The sequence below is a fragment of the Pyxicephalus adspersus genome, chromosome 5, assembly GCF_032062135.1.
Source record: "Pyxicephalus adspersus chromosome 5, UCB_Pads_2.0, whole genome shotgun sequence".
In the NCBI taxonomy this organism is placed as follows: domain Eukaryota; kingdom Metazoa; phylum Chordata; class Amphibia; order Anura; family Pyxicephalidae; genus Pyxicephalus; species Pyxicephalus adspersus.
The window spans coordinates 44,214,264-44,238,163 of NC_092862.1; the positions used below are offsets into that span (position 1 = coordinate 44,214,264).

The 23,900-nt window shown below is 37.0% G+C and overlaps 1 protein-coding gene and 1 long non-coding RNA gene across 2 annotated transcripts in view; one reads left to right on the top strand and one right to left on the bottom strand.

Moving 5' to 3' along the window:
* Positions 1-23,900, bottom strand: part of TTC39C (tetratricopeptide repeat domain 39C) — a 61,212-nt gene that overhangs the window by 29,460 nt on the left and 7,852 nt on the right. Inside the window, exon 2 of the mRNA XM_072411310.1 lies at positions 1,603-1,651. Within this exon, the coding sequence (XP_072267411.1) occupies positions 1,603-1,651 (49 nt within the window). The remainder of the gene's footprint in view (positions 1-1,602; positions 1,652-23,900) is intronic.
* On the top strand, positions 3,038-11,603 carry LOC140330834 (uncharacterized). Its single transcript, XR_011920805.1, has 3 exons — positions 3,038-3,183; positions 6,734-6,843; positions 11,052-11,603. It is a non-coding gene; the product is annotated as an uncharacterized lncRNA (long non-coding RNA).

Genomic DNA, 23,900 nt, shown 5'->3' on the forward strand with positions numbered 1-23,900 from the left:
TTAAAAAAAATCCTACAAAAACTTTTCTGAAATATGGAATCTTTATCTTTGGTGTTTATTTTAACAGGTTATTATGCCCTTTTATACTTCCCTCCTTTACCTTACCTTACCCCCCTACTTACCCTACCTTCCCCTTCCTCTACCCTTCCACCCTTCCTTGTCATTCCAAGGTACCACTTTTGATATTGCATGATATCTAGCCCTAGAAATTGTATATGCCCTAGACAACCATTGGAGAACCTATGTGATCATGCAAACCTCGAATGGATTTCTTAACAATAATTTGCTAATAGTCGTTTTAACTGTTTCAGTCCTGAACCAGATCCAATAAAGGTTTGCTGGATCATTTGGGTTCTCCCATGATAATCTATCTTCTGCAGTCTTGGATAACTTTATTAAATCAGGCCCAATATATTGCAAACCATTCAAAGTTTATACCTTCTTGGCCTTGTATTGTTACTATTGTGTTACCTTGTAGCCAACGTCGTTCTTTTTCTTTAAAACTATACAAAAAAGAATTTGTGAACAATAAAAGTATAGCGACACATACAGGAAGTTTTTTAAGGGTGTAGGACAGCACTACAAATTGTTTTTTTTTTTCTTCTACTAGAAGGCAATTTGATTAAAGCCAACCTAAAGTTTAATGACAACTCACCCTTCATCATATCCTTCTACCTAAATATTGAAGGTGGTCTTGTGATCTTTGAAGAGGAGGAGGCTTACTGAGCTGACTGACTGATCCTCCCAACCCATAGTTCCTGTTTGATCCCAAGGCATCATTAGAAAAATTAGTATTTAGGGTTTCCTTTAGGTACTCTGAAATAACTAAAAAACTATAAAGCACCTGCAGATGTCTGCTTTACCATCTCAGAGTCTAATTGTTAAGCCTATAATGACTACAGAAACACAGCAGGATGGGAAATGTTATTATAATTTAGGCACACTTTAGGCAATTTCAGCATTGTTATTGCCATTTCAGAATTTTCCTTTTAAAAATAATGTTACATTCAGGCACAGAAGCCAAACTGATTATGAATATAGATGACCCAGTGCTCCTCAATGGGCAGATGGTAGCTTGAAGGAGTAAGAACACAAGTATTCCACAGTACACAGGAATTTTTTAATTTTTTAGTGTAAAACTTGTGAAATGTAATCATTCCACTGAGACTAAATATTAAAAAAAGGTCCATGGCACGCAATTAAAAACAGATATGTCTTTCCTTAGGCCTGTTTACGACTGGTTGCACAGGCAGTTAGAGCGCCCACTGAATAATATGAAGTGGAAAATGCATTACGTAACAGTTTCAACTGCAACATTCTTTAGATCTGTAATATCTATGATAAAGGTCCTCATTTTTCTAAATCAAACAAACATTACAGATTGTAAATCAATGCATATGAGGAAAAGTAAAATGAAGGCAAAAGATCAAGGTCAGACCTAACATACAGAACAGAAAACAATACATTTACGGACAGGCAAATACTCTATGGATGGGTGGACTGAAAAAGATAAAGAAGGAATGTTAAACACTGATATGTAAAGACTATTACCCATAAACATACATAGCCAGTCAGAACGAATTCTCATTTCTCATCACTTACCAGAAAGCTTACAAAGCTTGCGCCAAAGCTCATCAATGGGCTGTGATTCCTACAAAACACAAACACATTCCTAAGGTTATTACACATATACAACTAGCAGATATATAAGGATACAGTACTAAGGTTTGGGAAATAAAAACAAATTTGACTTGAACGAATATATATATATATATATATATATATATATATATACACACATATACATATATATACACACACACACACACACACTTTGCAGCCATGAGTAAATGTATACAGAATACAGAAAGTATACCACGGGCTCATGGAGTAATTAAACATATTAAGTCAATCTACTGGCATGGTGGGTCACTTGCCCCCTGCAAGTTCTTCTAGTTTTTGTAAGTGACATCCTGGTTCCTTGCAACTCCCAAAAACATATTGGTGGGTTAAATGTATATCAATAGTTTTGCCTAAGACTATGGCAATGCCTTATGTATATGGAATAGACAACATTTGAAGATCCTCCGAAATACTGGTGGTGACTACAGACTCAGTGGCTGCTGAAAATGTCAGCAGTATATAAAAGTATAAATAAATAAAGATGGGTCATCCGTTTATTAACTACTCTTTGGGTTACCTATTTGTTCCCTGGCAACCTCTCCTCTCCTAGTACATGCCAGTCTACTAGAACTCCAACCTCCACCACCCAGGCTGCTTGCTTACATGTCTATCAGAGCTGTGGCCCTCTCTAGTGTTTGCATAACCTTGCCTGAGTCCCATGTGACTGCAATGTGGCTGCACCTTGATCTTCAGATCTCCAGTTCATCCAATCTATAAAAAAAAGTCTAAAAAAAAAAAAACTGCCCCATCAAATTACCATTAACCTCCTGCCCAAAGTTTATAAGGTTGCCATTTTTCATGAAAAAATACAGCCTTATAATCTCTTTCCTGAAGCCAGCAGAGAGTCATCCCATCTCATTCATTATGCTAGGTGAATTATCCCTTGCAGAGTGAACCTACCAAAGACTGAATTTACTAGATTCCATTAAAATAAATCAACCCCCATATATAAATCACTACCCGAAATTATAGATAATTCTATACAATTAAACTGTGAAGGTCATGAACATGTATTTACATGTAAAATTTGTACAGTCTGTAAAATGCTTTAAAAACCTCTGGTACATTGATTTATCCAGTAACCATTACCAAACAGACTTCGGAGCAGTGAAATAATGGATGAGTCAGTACAGGCTGAGTGCCAGCAGCCCACAGATTACCCAGAATAGTCTATATTTACTAATCCTCTGCCTATTTCTTTATATCCTACAGTAATCACATTCTTGTGGCACCTTGAGGGGAAAAATGCTTGGATTAAAAAAAGAACATTTTGTAGTTTAATGATTTCCCTTGACATTAAAGCTTCCATTACGATGGCACTTTACAATTTATCTGCCATTGTTCAGGATGAATAAAAGCATCTGTAATCAATATGAATATCTGTGTTAAAAGCAATTCTGTTTATATGCCAGCGCAGAGCAGTACGGAAATGCAGAGCTGTAAACACTGAGGAATGCCACGCAAGGTATTATTTTGTACATCTGTGAAAGTTCATAGTAGGTAAGAAATTATAACAGAACAAAACAGCAGCAGACACCAAAACAACTTGGGTTATGTATGCTTTTTTTGTATTAGAAATTTTAAATTAGAAATTATGTGTAGAAATTATGTATTGTAAAAGTTCATGAGTCCTGTGTGATTTATGGGGAGGACCAATGTGAAGAATTAGAGAATTCTGAATTATATATTATTGATACTATTATTGTAATGCCAGCTTTTTGATTTACAGATATCTATTTCATGTACAGCAAGTTATATTGCATATATTTTCTAATTTAATATTATATTTACCTATATAAAATACTGATATATTTTCTGCTTTAGCAATGCAGATTCTAATGTTGCCCCTTACCACCAGCCTGTTCACTAACCAATACATTTGCATCTTAAGGGAGCAATATGAGAGGTAGTACAGTTAAATAAAGAGTAATAGAAGGACTACCTGGCTTTGAGGCAAAGATGCATGAAGGGTTAATACACATACTCTGGATAATAACCAATGAGTTAAATTAGATTATGCATAAAATAGTCATATGAGGCTAATGCACATACTCTGGGGTGATTAAAAGTAGAGTGAATGTCAGAAACCGATCACGGAGTTAATATATATAATGTGGAGACTGATCACTGAATTACTAAAGCACCCAAGGTTGGGAGTGGTCACTGATTATTTAAAGGACAAGATCACATTTATTAAAAAATACAAAAACTCACCCTCCCAAGCCTCCAAACATTAAAGAATCCCGAAACACACTACCTAACTACTTACTTATATTACCAAAAGCAGCTGCCTCCTTTCTTCTTGGTGTTGGAAATGTTCAGTAATGGCTATGCCTTTGCAGTGAGCTCCCAAATGTCCTCAATTTCAAGGTATAGCCTATTTGCAATGTTTTTTAGGAAAAAATCAAAAAAGTCACACTACCAGGGAGAGCTGAGATATTAGTTCAGGTAATTAATGAACAATACTACAATATAATATAGGTAATGATGTGGTGGCATGCTTTTCAAGCTTTGGTTTGGCTGGGAGATCTCACTACGAACCACTAGTACAGATGATGTTCCATTGCCTGTCACTGAAAACTAAGTGCAGATAATTTAATTTCTTGTTCCAGAGAAACACAACAAAACTAACTGCTAAGGCTCTCATTGTGCAGATCCAAAATGAGAGAATTCTCTTAATAATTCTTGTCATACTCCTCCTAATGATCACATGTGACCTGCTGCACCATCATGAGTAACTGAATTAAGTTAACAAATCTCCTAAAGATCTAAAAATTAAACAATATAGCCATGTACAAAGTGTGAGAAAAAAAAAACACAGATGAGAATTAAAAAGAAACAAACAAGTAGCAAGAAAACAGGCAATGAACTTTAAAAAAAGTTCATACGCAAGTATTTACCAAGCTTTGTGATTAGCTCAAACTACATACTCCAAAAGAAGCGATTCTGCCACTTAAATAAAACTGGATAAAAATAATTACAATGTCCCCCAAGGGAAGCCACCTTTAGCTTGCCTGGAAAATAGTTTAAATAGGCCATCTAGACAATTAACATCACAATAAAATTAAATCTTATTTCTACATCAGACTACATCAGGCCGCTTAGTACCCGCAGGCTGTGAGTGGGAACCCTCTTGCTTCTCTTTACCAGACTCGCCTGGTTGGCATTCTCAAGCCAGTAAGTGGCACCATTTATACTGCTCCTATCTGCACATCAATATTCCCTTCCATGAATAACACTGGGAAGTGGTGGGATTTGAGGACCTTCATACAGGAATTGCCTACTACATCGGGGGCCTTGATTGGCTGAATGTGGCCCATCATACCAAGGTTGCTGAAAAGACCCATGGCTTGGAAGTACAAACATATGACCTGGAACTGACAGTTTCACAACTAGAAAGAGACAATTTCTTACAAAGGAATAATATACACTTAGTATCGCTGAGGACTTTGGAATGGACAGTTGAACAATTGGAGTTGACTACACCCATGCTCGTTATGGTGGTGGCCTGGTAAAAAAAGACAAGTGGATTTTGAGGGAGTGCAACTTACTTACTTACTTACTGCTACTGCGTATACTACTACTCAGTGAGAGTCCCATTTGAGGTCTGTGAGCTGGATTAGCTCCCAGACATTAGGCAGGTCCTGGCTTTATTTATAAGGAACCCTATTTTTCTCTTGTCATGGACTGCAATGTCTTACTTAGAGGTGGTCTGGTTGATCCTGCTTAAGATAGCCTAAAGTGAATAAAAAATGGGAGGTTCTGCAGGTCGCTATGAGGTGCTTGGTCCATACTGGGACCTGAGATTTCTGTTCCTCCTTCCTTTCTGTTGGATTTCTCCGTTATTTTGGATATGGTAAGCTCATTCAAACTCCTAAGTTCAGGTATTCCAGCCCTCCAGGCTGCAAGTGTGTAAGTAGGCATTTCTTGTAGTAGGTGGAGGATCATTTTGTCTCACGCTGTTTCATTTACCTTTCTTTTCACAAAGACTAAAAAAAGTGTTTCCAACCTGTTTTGGAAAGTCAATGAGTAGTCTAAAACCATTTTTTATGTGTTCTGAAAACTCGGCCTGTGACTTCACAGTAAGACCAGCGTTATTCACATTTTGAAGAGCTCATCCTCCATGTATGACTACATTATTGATGGCAATCTAAGTTTAAAATGTTTGTACATTGGGGAAGTGGAATCTGTTTGCTGCATTGGAATTTTGGTTATATTTTTATTGCATAATTTGTATTTCTGTTATTATTTCTGTATTACTCCACAATAGAATTTCCCTTTCCTTCTCACATAAATAAGAAAATAAAATCTATAACAAAAAAAAAGTTATCATACTGGTATAATGATTGTACACTTGATTAAAGCTCTTAATAGCTCCAGCAGTTCTTGTAATGCTGTGCAATGCTGGCTCAGAGCTAAATCAAACATAAAGTAGCTATTCTTGCTGTTTTGATTACAATTCAGCATGCAGGTAACTACATCTTTTTAGCTACACTTTGTGTCTGGTTTTCTAGCAAGAAAGATTTCCTTTAAAAGCTTGAGGTTGGCATTGAGTACATCTCCTACTGCAAGGTGGTCTGGTTGTCACACTGACCCCTTTCTTCAATTAACCAAAACATGTAGGAAAGGTATTCTGATTTAACTCTGACAACACTGTTTATTAAAATTTCTGTTCACATAGCTAGGTTAGTAAATAAACCTCAATGACTCAAAATTTTTGCATAAAGCTATAATTTTTGGAAGGTCAGCAGTGAATGCCTGTATTTCTCTTTAAAGTATGTCTGTACTGTTTAAAAGTATTTATATAGTAGGGGTGGTGGTAGGTAGTTCTAATCCATTTGATCATTTTTGCTTTCAAAGGGAAAATTGAAATTGCTAGAAATATATATGGAAGCATGTGCTATTAATAGTTTATAGTTGAATAGTTGTTAAGCCTAACGTGTGTGTACATGGCCAGGTTGCCTTTGAACATTTTTTATTTAGCAAGTGTTTTGAAAAATGCACATATCTCTGTATCACCTCGATAAACAAAATTCATTTTTAAATTTAGGTGATTCAAAGAACATACTGAAAGACAATGAGAGTCAAAAAGGTGATGTTCAGTGTACTGGATTAAGACCAATACAACATTCAAAGTTTACAAGATGCTCTGATGACACAGTAAGTAGTGCGTGCCTTTAGCAATAAAAGTAAAGGCAGTTTTGTTAGTCAAATCATTGGCCTACATGTATATTTAGCTTCATTCCTTTGCATGCCATCAATCTGACCACAAATGCAAGGGGTTGATTCCCTAATTTAAGATAACAAGCACAGATATGCAAAGGTTCCATTGCATCACAGTAACCTTCTGTACAACCCAGAACTAAAACTAATGGATAATATAGATAGTGATATAATGAATCATATAGATAAAAAGCATAAAATAACCATTTATCTAAATTGCATACCGATATTCTGTGCTTGTTAGGGCTCACCAAGACAAGGCTGCCAGATTTTCCCCAGTACACCTTCTCTCTTCTCTCTACACCTTGTGCCTAACCCAACCCCCTCCCCCAGCATCTCTAGGGTATATGGGTTTAGGCATAGGCTATCCAAAATGGAGCAAGGATTTTAGGCCTTTTACTAAACCATGTACTTGTAATACTATTAAATATATCCAAATAAAAAGGTGATATCTGCATTTAAAAATTTTCATAGCCAGCCAAGGCTAGACAATATACATCACTCAATGATCTTGGTCCTTCAGCACCATAGGAGAACCTGCAAACTCCATGCAGATTGACTGTTCCTTTAAAGTTTGTTAATTCATCTGTGGACTCCATATATAAAACAGGGAATCAGACATTCCCTCAAACTTTTTCTCGTTGGAATCTTCAAGGCCAATGTGTTCCAATGTCAGTAATTTATTCACATATGGGATTGTTTGAGAGAATGTTAGATTTCCTGTTTTACAAGGAGAGCCCCATGAAATATATTCCAGAAAAAGCTTGGTTAGGAAGCCTTCCAGCTAGATAGATGGGATCCAGTCTTGCAGCAATAGATACTGGGTCTGGATTTAATCTGAATTTATTGATCCTGACAGGGGTGTATGTTGGCCCAAGTTTGACCTGACAGTTTACTTTCTGATCATCCTTTGCAAAAAATACAGTCAAAATAAAATAATAAATCCAAGGGCTGGCAAACATAAATCCTGACCAGAGCAACAAGTTGATCCATGCTCTGACTTTATTTTTTACAGCTAATAAAATTACCATCATTATACCTCCTTTAATAAATATCACCTGTTGTGACCCCAATGTAAAATACAGCTTGCATTATAATTATATCTGCTATATGAACACCTAATGGAAAGTTTACATAAGGTAACAAAGGGAATCAATAGACTACTAGTTAAAGTCAATGTTTTATATTACTAGACAAACAGTAGAAGGTGCTAAATACAGTGTTTGTTTCATTATCCACAATCATTTATCATCCTAACCATCCTAATCCTAATTCAGAATTCACACAACAACAAGTGAGAAGAATATTCTGGCATATACTGCACTGCATTGTCAATTGGTGTTTAAACTGCCTAAAGCTGTCATAGGACAGATCATGTGTGAGCCCACACAATTTTGATGAGATAAAAGCAGTGAGACCTTAATCATTAGTATACTTGTCTGACATCTAATGTTTCCTTTTACCACTACAAAACTCTAAATCCCTAAACCGCTGTCAGAATTCTAAACTACAGACACATGATTTGGAAATTTTAAAGTACGTAATATAGACATTCTACAAGTTTACAGCCCAGGCCCAAAGTTCCTCTAATTGTGGTTGAACTATCATCATCTGCAGGCACATCATCCCACAGCTCGCACCTTTTAGGCTCATGTTCCTGGCTGTACTGTGCAGATGTTCCTCAGATAATTAAAGCAAAACTACACAGAGTATTTCTAAAAGTTGCCTGAAAGATTTATTGAACCCAATGGGTTATACATTCATGATATACACAGGCACTGCAAAATGAAGGCTGATACTTATTTACTTTCTGTCATCTAGAATCTGTCTCTGTTCAGAACTTTTGTGCGCAGAAGATTTCAATGAACCATTTAGGCATGCTCCATTATTCACTGCCTAAAACAGTCTTAAGCAGATGGGACACAGAAGAAGAGTAATGCCAATCTACCTAGGAACCCACCCATACTCCTGAAAAAAAAACTCTTTGTATTCAACAAAATAGAAAAGTAAAGTCTGTTCTTTTGACTTGAACCTAGCAATGATCCTCAACCACCTTCAAAAACTCCTACACACTTATAACTGGGTATGCTCCTACCGTTTGTGGATTATTGGGTCATCTATTGCTTGATGTAGAGTAGCTACTTATGATTTTTTTTCTGCATGTGGTGAGTGCATGGGGACCCTGGAAACATGTTTTTAACCCAAATAAATGGTTATTTTTTCTAAATTAAATTTAAACATATTACATGTCAAATTAAGATGACAGCTGTACGTAGCATAATTCTTATGTGAAAGCTGGTATGAATTCCAAAATTAACCAATATTTACTGGAAATATTTAAGAAAAAATGTAAATACTTATGCCGCTGTGTTAGCAGGTATGAAACTATTTACAGTTATCATTTAATCTTCTGTTGATCCTGGTTAAAAAAAGACAGCACGAATGTTCCATCTGTCTGTCCACACCTCACACAACCCCTTTTAGATTTCCCAACAACGTAGCATGGGAGACTGCCTAACTAAAACCAAATTAGATTCTACAAAGCTTTTAACGAAAAGATTGTAACATGGGACCTATTTACATTTAAAAATCCAAGAAAAGAAAACATTTAAGGGACAAAGGAGAAAGTAGATGTATACTAAATGATATTAGATTTACATCAAAATGATTATATTTTAAAATACACAGCACATATTCATATACCTGATACAGATGGTCACACACCAATCATGCAGGCATTTATACTGGTTCATTCATTACACCATTATTTAAAAACAACCTATGATAAAAAAAAAATGCATTTCGTTTTTATGATTCTACTGCAGCTGAAAAATTCCTCTTTGTTGCTTTTCTGTTTTGCAAACAAACCAATTTGCATCTTAACGGTCACCTTAGCTTAAAGAAATAGATTTCATAAATGGTATTATTGGCCCCCACAGTGACCAAGAATGCAGTCCAAATAATGAAAACAGGGCATTATCAGCCATGCCCATGATGATGACTGGTCCATTTCACTCTGGCATAAGGAGTAGAACCTGGTATGCACCCACCAATGGGGTCTCTTTAGTGCCTGCCCATGATATAAAACTAAAACCATAATATAAACTTCCCCACTAGTCAGGAGCTGACACACATCCAACTCTTCTGCGGGGGGGGGGGGGGGGTTGGGGGGGGGGGGGGTTTGCATTACTTGCAGAAAAAAAAAAAAAAAAAAAAAAAATGTTTTGATACAGCAAAATTTAGCAAATACAGCTGACAGAGGTGACACGGTATTTGGACACCATGGTGCAACCACAAGATAAGAAATTAAATGTGAATCGACAAAAAAGGACACTTGAAGCCGACTAGGACTGTTAAGTATACAAGTTGATTAAGATTGCTGGAATGTGAAGCCTGTGTCCTAACAAATATATTCAGTGCTATTGGGCACCAAGACCTTCCACAACGCCGAGTCCATGGGAAAATGGCCTGTGGGCACTAGACTGACAGGACAAATTCAGAGAACATAAATTCTTTCTATGTTAGTATCTACTGCTCCTTACACTGGAACGTATGGCTTTAAATTCACAATGTACTTGTTTAAAGGAAGCCAGCAGGAAGGCCCTATACCGACAGCAGCTTTCTGAATCCCAGCACAGAACCATCCTCTACCTATTCCTCTGTCAGCATTATTTGTTGAATTCCTTTAAATACTGCCCCGATTTCCATACAATGTAATTTATATATTATAGATAAATTAGGAAGTATTGAACATTGAATATAAGCACACTTTTCACTTTTAAGGGGCTTATTTATAAAGCAGTGAATCTAACATTTACTAAAACATTCCCAAACAATCTAACATTTTAATGGAACTAATTGATTTTCTACTGGGGAATGTTTCAGTGAATGCCAGATTCACTGCTTTATAAATAGACCCCCCAATTAAATAAATGTACTGACATCCTACAACCCTAAGATGACAGAATTATCACAATTACCATGAAGTTCCCCACTGTAATTGAGCCTCCAGCAATTTAGTTCTTACTGCAAGAGGACAATGGATCTTGCTTATACTGGTCCCAGAACACATGTAATTAGCACTAATGAGCTTAAAGTAAGATGTTCATGAATCTGAAAATACCATTTGACCTTTCTGTTAACAGCGGCCATGTCCATATTGATGCTTCATGCCGTGCGTAACTGCTAGTGGCATCATGCAGGTGTTGCCAGGGAGGGCTGGATGCCAGATGCAAGGATCAGAAATAGCATCTACTGACAAAATGGATAAAACAAAGCACAGAGAAAACTGTCTCCACCAAAGCAACAATATTCAGGAGCAACGGTGATGTAGAAATATACAGTATCATTGTAAAATATCTTTTATGTAAATGCTGTCATGCTTAAACAGCAGGGAGTACCCATTTAAAAACAACACCCATACTATTTTGAAAGTAAAGGTTTAGAAGACAAGTGTAACCAGAACAAAGTATATATTACCAATATGATTAAATGTCACAGCAGCTTTAATCATTAGTTTAACTCATGGCTCTTACAAAGGATCTTCACAGTTATTAGGAAGTGAAGCCACTGTTGGATGTTGTTATACATCATGAAATTATGTCTACTTGAATATAATAATTTACCTGAAGTGGCTTTGTTTATATGTGCAGTTTAGATCTACCCGTAATAATAAACTATATGTTTTACAAGTGAAAGCTTATGACTAATTTGTATTTATGTCAGCAGTTTCAGCTTTTTACATTTAAAGCATTGAAGTCAATCACATAAGATGGTAAAATCAGTTCATTGGCATCACTGGAAGATGGGATGGGGACTATGGAAAGTCAGTAATGTGATAACAAACCCAACACTTAGCAGTTAGAACAGTAACGAGGGAAAGGTTGACAATGGCAACTATTTCCACCTTTTTTGGAACCAGTATTCTCCCCCACAACACTGAGAAGTATACCTCTGCTCCTCCTGTGTCGTTGGGCCCAATTTATTAAGGCTTTCCAAGACGGGAGAAGATACACTTTCATCAGTAAAGCTTGGTGATCCTGCAAACCTGGAATGCATCAGGTCCGGGACTGAAAACATTTGCAAATAGAAAATGACTTTGAAGAAATCCATTACAGGTTTGCTGGATCACCCAGCTTCACTGACGAAAGTGTATTTTCTCCTACCTTGGAGAGATTTACTAAATCAGGCCCATTGTCTTTCTGTCTGTCATTTGCCATGTCTATTTAATGTACAGTGCTGCACAGTATGTTGGCGCTATATAAATACTGTTATTAATAGTAATATACATGGTGCCCAAGTAGTAACTAGTTTAATTCCTTTCCCCATAGAAATAGTAAAGCGTAGATCGCGGTAAAGAAGATTCCTCAGTCTTTCAGGTTGAATGACACCCAGGTCAGAGTTCGACTGTAACTAAGATCTCAATGATATTTTCTACCAAAAAGATATTCCTAAAAGTAAGGAAAATGTATGTAATGAACCTTTAATAGTCTAATGAAGGAAACCCTAAATCTGGTCCATGCAGGCCAGGATCTGCACACATTTTTAGTATTTCTACAATAGACAGCCATAAATTAAGTAATGAATGGATACCACAATTTTTCCTGAATGTGACCTTTAGGAATTGGAGTTGAGGACGTGGCCTTTTGTCTCCTAGTAAGAGATGATTGAACATGTGACGTTAATTCCAACAGTCACCAATTTATTTTCATGTCAAAGGTAAGAAGGTATGAAATAGGTAGGGAGTAGAGAAGACAAGTTCATGTTCCATAATGCATTTAGACTTTTCCTGATCTGAACTCTCAGCCAACTGGTTAGATATTTACCATTTGGTTGTAAGGAGTAAATAGCAAATTGCTTGTGAAAGAGTTCATTAATATTATTTCTTATTTTGAATGCCTTTCAGCTGAAACTAATATTTATAGACTTTGGCTAATATTGAAGAGAGCACTCATCCAACTTAAATTCCAAGCTTTAAATAATTGTCTATCATGGCTATTAAGAAGGTTTTTCTATTAAAAAAAAGGGATAACCCCCAAAGTAAGAAAATGAATATCCAAAATTCCCTAGTGATTGAGAAGCAGGTGGAGAGATATTTTTTGGGTTTTTTTTGGAGTCCCCAAAATTGATAAAAGTCAACTCTGCTTAGAGGATTTCATCCAAATGTTGGGTTTAGTGGTTTTTGAAAATCAGGAATTTTTAAAATGGCAAGGGCAAAGTAGGTAACCTAAAAACAATATATATTTCACTGATTAATACTCCAAGCTAGAAAATAACTTTATGATTTTAAGTTTTATTCAACAAAACAATTATGCAGCAGACACACTCCAAAGAAATGTTTTCATAGAACAGATCAAGAGAGCTGATAAATTTATACAGAGACAACTTTTGAATTATTCACTGTACAGAATGGTACAAAAATCAATAGTAGCATTAAAAGTCTATTCAACCTAAAAGCTGTAACTACTGCGCCTGCTGCTAAGCACAGATAAAGCTAGCACTGCAATGACCCATCTATCTACAGAACAAAGTGCCAGCAGTGCATGCAGGAAATAGACACAGAAGGTTAGATTCACTCAAGTGTAGCATTGACAAGGATATGAAAAGACACGCCAAGATGGGCAGCATATTTATGTCAAACTTACCAAGAACATACGCAAGGTATATGGATGCTATGCCAGGAAACAAACTTCTATTACATCTGAAATGTGGATATCACAAAGACGTATACAGCAAAACCTCATAAAGAAGATTCAAGTATACAAGGTCACTGTTCATGGAAAATTAGTATTCACAGCGGATACCATGCAGTAGGGTAAAGTCTTTAAAAAAAAATCAACCTGGAATGAATTTCTTAAAAATCTTTGCTGTTAGGTGGCAAATGTTTTTAATCCTGGACCAGATCCATTTTAGGTTTACTTAATCACCCAGGTTGACCTATCATTGTCTATTATTGGAAAGTCTTATTAAATCAGTCCTAATGTGCATGGCTTGTTCATTTAGTCTGAATTGGGAACTTTGTTTGAGCCTCTCTTTGCACTAAACTTTTTACTTATAACATACATTAAATTTAACATAAACTGTCGCATACCATGGGGCATCCAATTAATCATCTAATATGCAAATACTTACCTCCATACTGTAAGTTGTGTTTGGGGCTGCCTCTTTTTGCCCCTCTACTAGTACTATCTTATCCAATGAAAGGTGGTCTCAGTGAGCAACCATGAGGCAATGAGCGGTGGACTTGAAAGTCCAAGATCAGAGAAGACGATGAATTCTTCTACTGGCATTAGACTGTTTAAGATGTCTCTTGCAGTGTTTACTGAATATACTGTATACCTAAATTAAAACGGGGATAACGTTAGTGTCCTGACACTTGCATGAAGATCCATGAACTTTACAACTACACTCCTTCATCGGCTTTGACAGCTGTCAGTGGATGACTACAGAGCTCCACTCATCTCTTTGACGAAAGCAGGTTCCTGCAGGACACATCGCACAATGACACAGGTCCACACTTCAGCAGATAAAAAGACTCATACAACTCCATTGCTGTTTCAAAGATGTGAAGAGATATGCCAACGTTCTGTGTGTTCAGGAGAAATCTTCATCCATCATATAGATGAATGGAGGTCTGGAGACAACTGCTGACAGCTGTTAAAGCCAATAGTCCCGGTATTAACAACCCAGATACTGACACCGATACAAAAATGTCATAAGCCAACAGAAGGGAGGAAAGCAGAATCTGAAATGTTTGAATCATCATATACAGTAAGATTCATGAAAAATATTTATTTCTGTTATAAGATAAGTAAACAGATTATTAGGGGAAAATAGTACAAAATGCTGTAGATATAAAGTATAAGCACCTAGAGGCATTTATCACTGCTCAATCTCTTTTCCTTCTGAAAGGTAAAGCTGTGGCAGAACAGCTTGACATTCTGCCATAATCACAAGCTTTGAGAAGCGAATGTAGATATGCCTCTAGGTCACTACATGTCATGCCTGCAGAAATTCGTCCACCTACTTGTAAAACAGTCTCTTTAGAGCCAAAACTTTTTTTGCCAAAACCATCTGTCCAAAACAAATGGATTAGTAAAAAGTTCAATATAGATGATCTGTCAAAGCAGTTAAGCTACGTACACACGTCAGATTTTTATCGCCCGATAATCGGCATCGGCCAATTATCGGGCGAAAATCTGCCGTGTGTACAGTCGGTGTCGTCCATCGTCCGGACGACCGACCTGCCGGATCCACGGACGATGGACGACAGCCGATCCTAATGAAAGGGAAGGGGGGGAGCGCGCAGCAGGGTGCCGCTCCGTCGCTCTCCCCCTCCCCTCTCCATAGAGCATGAACGGTGCTGTATGTACAGCACCGTTCATGCATCGTGCAGTCCCCTGTCATTGGAAAGGATCGTGAAATATCCTTTCCAACGACAAAAATTGCAAGTGTGTACGCAGCATTACTTTTAGAGGCATTGGCCCTGATTTATTAAAGTTCTCCAAGGCTGGAAAGGATACATTTTCATCAGTGACGCTGAGTGATCCAGCAAACCTGGAATGGATTCCTTCAAAGTCATTTGCTATTTACTTGCAAATGTTTTGAATCCTGGACCAGATCCATTCTAAGTTTGCTGGATCACACAGGTTCACTGATGAAAGTGTATCCTCTCTAGCCTTGGAGAGCTTTCATAAATCAGACCCATTAAATATAAGAATGAAAAAAAAGCAATTTAGCAATGTGAAACATTTGCACAAGTTTGTGGATTCTTGAACTGTATACTGGTATAACAGACATAACTAAGGATACATGGCTGGGGTACAAATACTAGTAAAAAGTTCAAATCCCCCATTTATGTCACTGTACACATGGAGGAATAAACACTACTACTGTCTACCGCTATTACTGAAATGCATAATTCAAAATAAGCAGAAAACATGAACGTACACTCCCTGAGCAGGAAACCACCCAGCAGAACTAACCTAACAGGATTTAAAGCTGCCATCGGAAAATGGGCAAAGCATCCATCAATATACAGCAAACCTGGATTGGATTTCTTCAAAGTCATTTGCTATTTGCTAGCAAATGTTTAGAATCCTGGACCAAATTCACTCCAGGTTTGCTGGATCATCCAGCTTCACTGATGAAAGTGTATCCTCTTCAGCCTTAGGGAGCTAAAATAAATCCGCACTGCAAATTTTTCATGGGGGCACAGTGAGATTCCTGTTACAGAAGGGAGCAAGGCTGCTGAAAAGAGTTGTTTAGTGGTAGAGATTATTGTAGCATTAGGTCTCTTTAGGGTGAGAGTTGGGTTTTTTATTTTAACTATTAGGGTTAACGTCAACTAGGGCAAAATAAAACTTCACTACATGGGAGCTTCGATTTACCTTTCCACACCACTCCATAAAGTTTCTGGGAGTGAAAGGTAAATCCTGTGTAAACTACAAAGTTAGGTGTGGTGGTTAGGAATAAGTGTTTATGCCAGGTGTTAAAAGTTTAGAGCTCACTGAATTGTTTACTTTACATTTTTTTAAACCAATGTTTTAATATTTATACAAAATCCTCCTACATTTATATTTATTACAGAGTGCCATTGAAACTACTTTTTTTTTTACAGCACTTTGGATTTTTAAAGAGCACAGCAGAAGTTTTTTTTCTTGGAGAAGATCTTTTCCTAATTAAAAACAACATAGAATTCCATACATAGATAGGGTTTGGGGGTTCAAGCTGGTTCTCATAATTTGGCATTTAGCTCTGTAAGGCTTAGTCTACATGGACGTTTTCCCCAGCGTTTAACCTGAGGCTATAAAAGCCCATGTTTGAAATCCCCATGCATTCCAATAGGCTAATCAACACCAGGAGTTTTCCTTGAGGCACGTTTATGAGCATTATCTATAACGCTGCTTGCAATGTTTAAAAAATTAAAGCGTGGGGTTAACACTGAAAAAACGCCAAAAAACATGTGAAAATGCTTCTATTGATTTGAATAGTGCGTTTTCCCACGTTTCCCCCCACGTTTATAAGCACTTGAAACGTAAACGCATTAAAAACACGGGAAACCGCTGGAAAATGCAGCATAGACGTTTTCCAGCGTTTTAAAGGCAGGCTTTAAACCGCTAATAAAAGTGTATATAAACGCAGTAGGAACGTTTACATGTGTTTTTACAAACGTCCGTGTGGACCTAGCCTAAACAACAAACTTTTTAGCAAAGCTCTGGAAGGAAATAGATAAACATACAAACATAGGAAATACAAAGCATTAAAATGTCAATCTTTCCTATTTACCTGACATCTATACATGCATACACACTACATAACTCCTGTCTAAGAATCAGGGTGTTGTTGTTAGGGACACTGTGATAAACTCACATTTAGGTCTTAATGTACTGGTATGTAAAACTTTTATAAGAAAACACAAAGCCCAGCTGCGCCCTGGTTACATACAAATCAAAGGTTTCACATTTGCACAGAAACATGGTTCTGAGATTTAGCACCATCAGCAGATTCTAAGATGTATTTTAAATATTAATGTCTTTAAATAAGTTGTAACAAGCTGGAGGCACATTTTTACCTTGCTTAAAGCTGTGTACAGACTTGAGATTTTCATCACCCACAACAGTCGAAAATGTTTGTCTCAGGGGACCAAAATCCTCTCTGCATAGAACAGCTCTTTCCTACTAATGTTCCAACGATAGCTAACAGCAGTTTCCAATGAGAATTAATATATTATCTGCATGGGACTTGAATTAGTAAAACAAAAATGAATAAATAATATATAAGAGTTCTGAAAAAGGTAAAACTTTTTTTTAGAGGGATGCCATGAGTCTTGCCATCTTTGTTTAGATACTATCAGTTTAGAATTTACTTTCTAAACTTTACACACTTTAGGGTGACACAATCTCACCCTAAAGTGTAAGTCCCAGGCAAGTCCCAGTGCCAATATTTCTTTCTGATTACTGTGGGAGAGGTGACTTTGGAATGCTTCCCGCTGTCTGCAGCAGACTGATGACATCATCTCAGCCTAGGAAAAAGGTCTGCACTAGCACATGTCAGGAATCAATACCTGCAGCCTAAAAGGTTTTTCTGTAGGGTTATCCACAACTTTGACAGATCACCCAAGAAGCAGCACTACTGAAGGGTTCCTAGCTGGACAAGGCATATAAAATAAGCAAACAATACTAGCATGCATCTCTTTGTAGCCCTCTTCATTGGCTTCCATTTCACCTTAGAATCCAATTCAAGCTCCTGTGCTTTGACTTCAAATCCCTCCACAGTTCTTGTCCCACTTACCTTTCTGACCTGGTAGAAAAATACTTCCCTAGTCACTCCCTTCACTCCTCCAAGGACCTACTAATGACTTCCTCACTCATAACCTCATCACACACACAGCTCCAAGACTTTTCTAGAGGTGCCCCAATTCTCAAAAAAAGAGCACTCAAAACCCATCTTTTTAAACTTGCCTACCAATTTTCTTCTGTCCCCCAAAACCCTCACTACTTCCTACAACTACATACCTCCCCTCCTATTGTGTGTTACGTCCCCCACCTCCTGTGTCACTGTCTGTATTTGTCTGTCATTTGCAACCCCTACTTAATGTACAGCGCTGTGTAATTTGTTGGTGCTATATAAATCCTGTTTATTAATAATAAAATGTATTACAGTTAGCATACAACTATACTCTAATTAGTTTATGACAAGTTTGTGTCTGATGGGGTTTGTCAAAATTAACACCAACCTCAATCCCATATACTTCTGTTTTAGAATCACTTCTAGAAAGGAATGCCATTGATCAGGCCAGAAGTAATGATAGTTTTCTGAGACTTCTCATTACCGCTCCGTTTTGATTGACAAGCATTGTAATTATCTTTGTAAAAATAATAATCTGTCGCTGGGCTAAAAGTAATAAGCAGCTTCAGGCCCCCTCCAGTTATGAGCTCAATGATCTTTCTTCCTAAAAAAAAGGACCCTCCCCTTTTCCAGGGTTCAAACATGATGGCAAAGCATGGACAGAAGACGTCCCCCAGGAGATCCTACTACCAACTGCTACTCTGCTGGGGTAAAAAAAGGTCACAGAGGATCCTCAATTGAAAGACTTCTCTGGGGGAAACAGCTGGAAATGGAGAATCCTTTCAATAATGCAGGAGAGAATCATCAAACACAGTACCCAGCCATAACAAATTAAATATTCCAATAGTAGTCCAGAGCCTCAGAAGAGCAGACAATTTGTATCACACATTATTCCATAGTTGCATGTAACTTGCCCATGAATTGACCAATAGAACATGTGCACTACTGCTGTTCACTGATACAATATGAACAAACGAACCCTGCAAACCACATCTTTGGTTAAATGGACTAAAAAAGTACAATAAGCCCATTTAGATCTATGAAGTGCAAAAAAAAATAATATCACAACAAAGCACACATGATATGTGCATTTCTTTAAGTTAGCACATTGTAAACATCTAAATAGGCACTAAAAGATACAGAAAGATTTGAAGCTTTCCGCAACTTTCAACACTACACTTTTCTTACATAAGTGTGGGCGGAAAGTGCAACCAAAAAATTTTAGAGGGCTTTATCTAATAAAATAAGGTTATACAAAAATTGTGTTAATTTTTATGTTTTCAGTTACCATAGCTTAGGGCTCATTTCACAATCTGCTGCTCTGTGCCCAGAAGTGGCAGATCACAATGCAGGTTAACACTTTTGCATGTATTGCCCTTGCGGTTGTGGTCAGTTCTTTGTCCAGAGAAGAAAAGAAAACTGGCTGCCAGAAACAGCTTTCTCATTTTCATAAACTATAATGCAATCTGCTGTAACTGCCTGCACATAATGGTTACCAACTGATACCATTCAGTTAAATACAGACAGTTGGGAGCGTGGTTAAGAATGCAGCAGTCAACAGCAAAGTCTAAAATGGCCCTAAATCTATATTATTCCTATAAGTATTATTCCTATGAATTTATGTTATGCATTGTAATAACACTGAATATACGCACCCCCCCCCCCCCTCCAGAAAATATGAATAATTTCTGTCTAAAGAATTCACGTCCTTAGAGTCAACGTGAACTGCACATAAACAGCTTGGGGACCTCTGGTTAATTCCACTGAAAATTGGAACCAAAGCAAACCAGAATCAGCAATCTATCCATTATTCATTATGGCTTGCAACCGCTTCAAGAGTAGAAGTCATGTGCAGGCCTAGTAATTATAATATTGTGTGGGGGCAAACAAATCAAAATCATTTCTTTATTATTGTAAGGCAAATTGTTTTTATCATAAGGAAATTTTATTTTTCCTAATTTTTACTATTAGAAGTTTGAAAAAAAGGAGGGGTATTTTAAGAAAGTAGTGAATCTTACATTCCCTATTTACTGCAGATGAATCTCCCTGGTATATGTGTCACATACAATATACTGGTATTATTTTATTATGTGATTCTCCACATTAATTACATCTATGTTGGGGGTACAAAGCATAACAAGATAATTTATACATGATATAAAATATATAAAGTTTTTTTTAGAAAAAGTTGTAGATTTTATTAAAACACTACAAGACAAAAATAAATAAATACATACAAATGAAAACATTTGTGTAAAAAAAGAACAATCAGCAGTAAAAATAAAACATATGCAAATAGAAAGGTAGGGAAGGAGACTATTAGGGCAAAGAGAAGGAAGGCGTTACTATGACTTACTATGACTATTACTATGTGTTGGCCAGGGGTTAGAAAACTTCATGGAAACTACAGAAATCCTTTTCCAAACACTGCAGCTCAATCACAATGGAGTCACAGAACAAGCCTGATATTTGCAGCGACAGATGCCACTACACTGTAACAGCTTCTATTGGTAATACTGAATGATTACTGTAACTATTATGATGGCCATAAGCTCAGTAATTGTGCAGGAAATTGGTTTTCTAACACAGCATTCTGCCACCTTTAGCTATTGAATTAGCTCTTCCAATGGTTATTATAAAGGTCACCCTTTGTTTGTACAGAAACAAAGATTAAACATCTACAAACACCCAGATTAAAGTTGTTCTATTTGTACAGGTACACCCCAGTCAATCAAAAAGGAAAACTTTGCAATCATGCAGAAAACTTAACCTAACTGTTTAGTACTTTTCTTAGAGCTAAAAAAAGTTCCCTGGAGGTGAAAGCAGGCTGCAGTACTGACCTCCTCCCTAGTGCCCCCTACTGCAGTATCAGCTTTTCACCACTACATAATTCAACATAGTTCAACATAATTTATGAAATCTCAGAAGCCTAAGTGGGCATCACCACCTTCCCCTGCATACACATACAATAATGCAGCAAAGTCACAACTTCTAGTGTTTAATAGCAGCTCTCTAATTGATTTTTTGAGTTTTGTGAATAATGTCATGGTACAAGGAATCCATACAGCCGGACTTATTAACTGAAAGCCAATTCTTGCTCTAATTAACTGCTGGATATGAAATACTTGCAAAACCAACACACATTGGGTCTGATTTATTAAAGCTCTCCATGACTGGAGAGGATACACTTTCATCAGTAAAGCTGAGTTATCCAGCAAACCTCATAGGTCATTTGCTATTTGCTTGCAAATGTTTTGAATCCTGGACCAGATCCATTCCAAGTTTGCTGGATCACCCAGGTTCACAGATGAAAGTTGGAGCCTTGGAGGGCTTTCATATTTCAGACCCATTAAAATCTAGGAATGATAAACAAATAGCATTTTAGCCGAGTGATCCAGCAAACCTGGAATGGATTCCTTCAAAGTCATTTGCTATTTACTTGCAAATGTTTTGAATCCTGGACCAGATCCATTCCAAGTTTGCTGGATCACACAGGTTTACTGATGAAAGTGTATTCTCTCCAGCCTTCGAGAGCTTTCATAAATCAGACCCATTAAATCTAAGAATGAAAACAAAGCAATTTAGCAATGTGAAACATTTGCACAAGTTTGTGGATTCTTGAACTGTATACAGGTAGAACAGACATAACTAAGGATACATGGCTGGGGTCACAAATACTAGTAAAAAGTTCAAATCCCCCATTTATGTCACTGTACACATGGATGAATAAACACTACTACTGTCTACAGCTATTACTGAAATGCATCAGTCAGAATAAGCAGAAAACATGAATGTACACTCCCTGAGCAGGAAACCACCCAGCAGAACTAACCTAACCGGATTTAAAGCAGCCATCGGTAAATGGGCAAAGCATCCATCAAGTCAAGTCTTCTAGTATTCTCCAACTATCTTATTCCTCTCACATTCCTACTCTTCTAATGAAATGTCATGATGATATACTAAACAGTGTTAGTTATTGTCATATGAAGCTGAAGCTGCAGGTTGGGTTTTCAGGGCATTGACCATGGAATAAAATAAAAAAACTGCATATACTACCCAAAGAAACAATAGACAACAACAACATGAAGCCACCATAATCTGGCACATATGATATATACCCGTACACAAATACTGAATTGTCTATATCATGTGATCATGTCTACATCATGTGACTATATGCCTGTTCAGACACTTTACCTGTATGTGCACAATGGTAACCAGTCTGTTTGCATCAGTGTTATGCTGGGTTGCATTTGTTTGCTCTGGTTGTGGGAACGTTAATCTGTGTTTAAAGTGCTGGACATTGCACGCAACTATACAGAGTACACAATGAGTTAGTACACAGAGCTGGACACAGTAGTATGTAATTCACCTAATGGTGCACACATTTCTGTAGTCTAAAATTAATTATCACATTCTAATTGTCATTTGCCATGTAAAAAATAAAGTTAGTTCACATGGAAGTTCAGTAAATCAATGCAATTATCAAAATTTGCCAAAATTCCAATTAATTTATCAAGTATTGGCATACAAGTACTTGACATGGTTTTGTTTTGACAGTTCGCAGCAGCTAGCTATTTTCATCATATCTGCAAATTAAATGAAAATCATTTTCATATTTTTCTGAAAAACTTTTCAAACACATTGTAAAGGCTTTACTATTACTATTTATTAGAGACCCATTGGGGTAATTTTCCATTGATCTATATAACAGGAATCTGAAAGTGTCAGGAGGCTTTAACACCAGCTATGTAAATAAGTAATGCAAATCCTTTAAATGCAAATCTATAGCTATAACTTAGCTGAATCTAAGATGAACTGACCTGAAAAATTAAAAAAGAAATCAATCAGCAAAGAAGGTGCCTGTAAGGGTGAGAATTATACCTGTTTGCCCTGTGCTGCCAATTTACAAGGGCTATGATGCCCAGAATATCTTTTGGCACAACTCCAGTTGTGTCAGATTCCTGGTGTTCCTTGCCAATCCCTACACCTCTACCTTGTCCTATAGTGACATAGGGACCAAGGTAAAGTATCAAAGAAATCTAAAGAAGAGGAATCTCCAGGCACTCTGGGAGAGAGTGAAGATGGCGTGGGGTGCAGGAGACAGAAGTATATTATACACTAATCACTGTGGTATTGTTTCAAAATGTTTGGGCAACATTTATTACATCCAGAGTTGCATTTTTTTTTTTTTTTTGCCAAAATTTTGTATTAATTATGGGAGAGTTGGGCAGATGCTTAAAGTCTTCTCCAGCACATCCTGAAGATTCCCAGTGGTCAAAACCATGGTCATTCAGTATATTCAGGTAATAAACTGACCTCATAACATAGCAGAACCCAGACTTGACCAACTGAAATAACCCTAGATCAAAACCCTGTTCCCACAGCCTTTAGAATTTTGGGGGGGCAGGCAGTGCATCTTCTTAACAGCAGAAACATCATTATCACCTTTAGAAAATAATTTTGGAAGTGTTCACTATGCTTTCCAACCACCTGCAAATTGTATATATTGGGTAAAGTAGAGAAGGGTAAAACTCCTACCAGAATAATTTACTATATATATAATCTATTAGGGAAGTTTTTCTTTACCTTCTGCACTACAAAACAACTCAACAGGAAGTGATAGCAAATCCCTGAAGAGATGG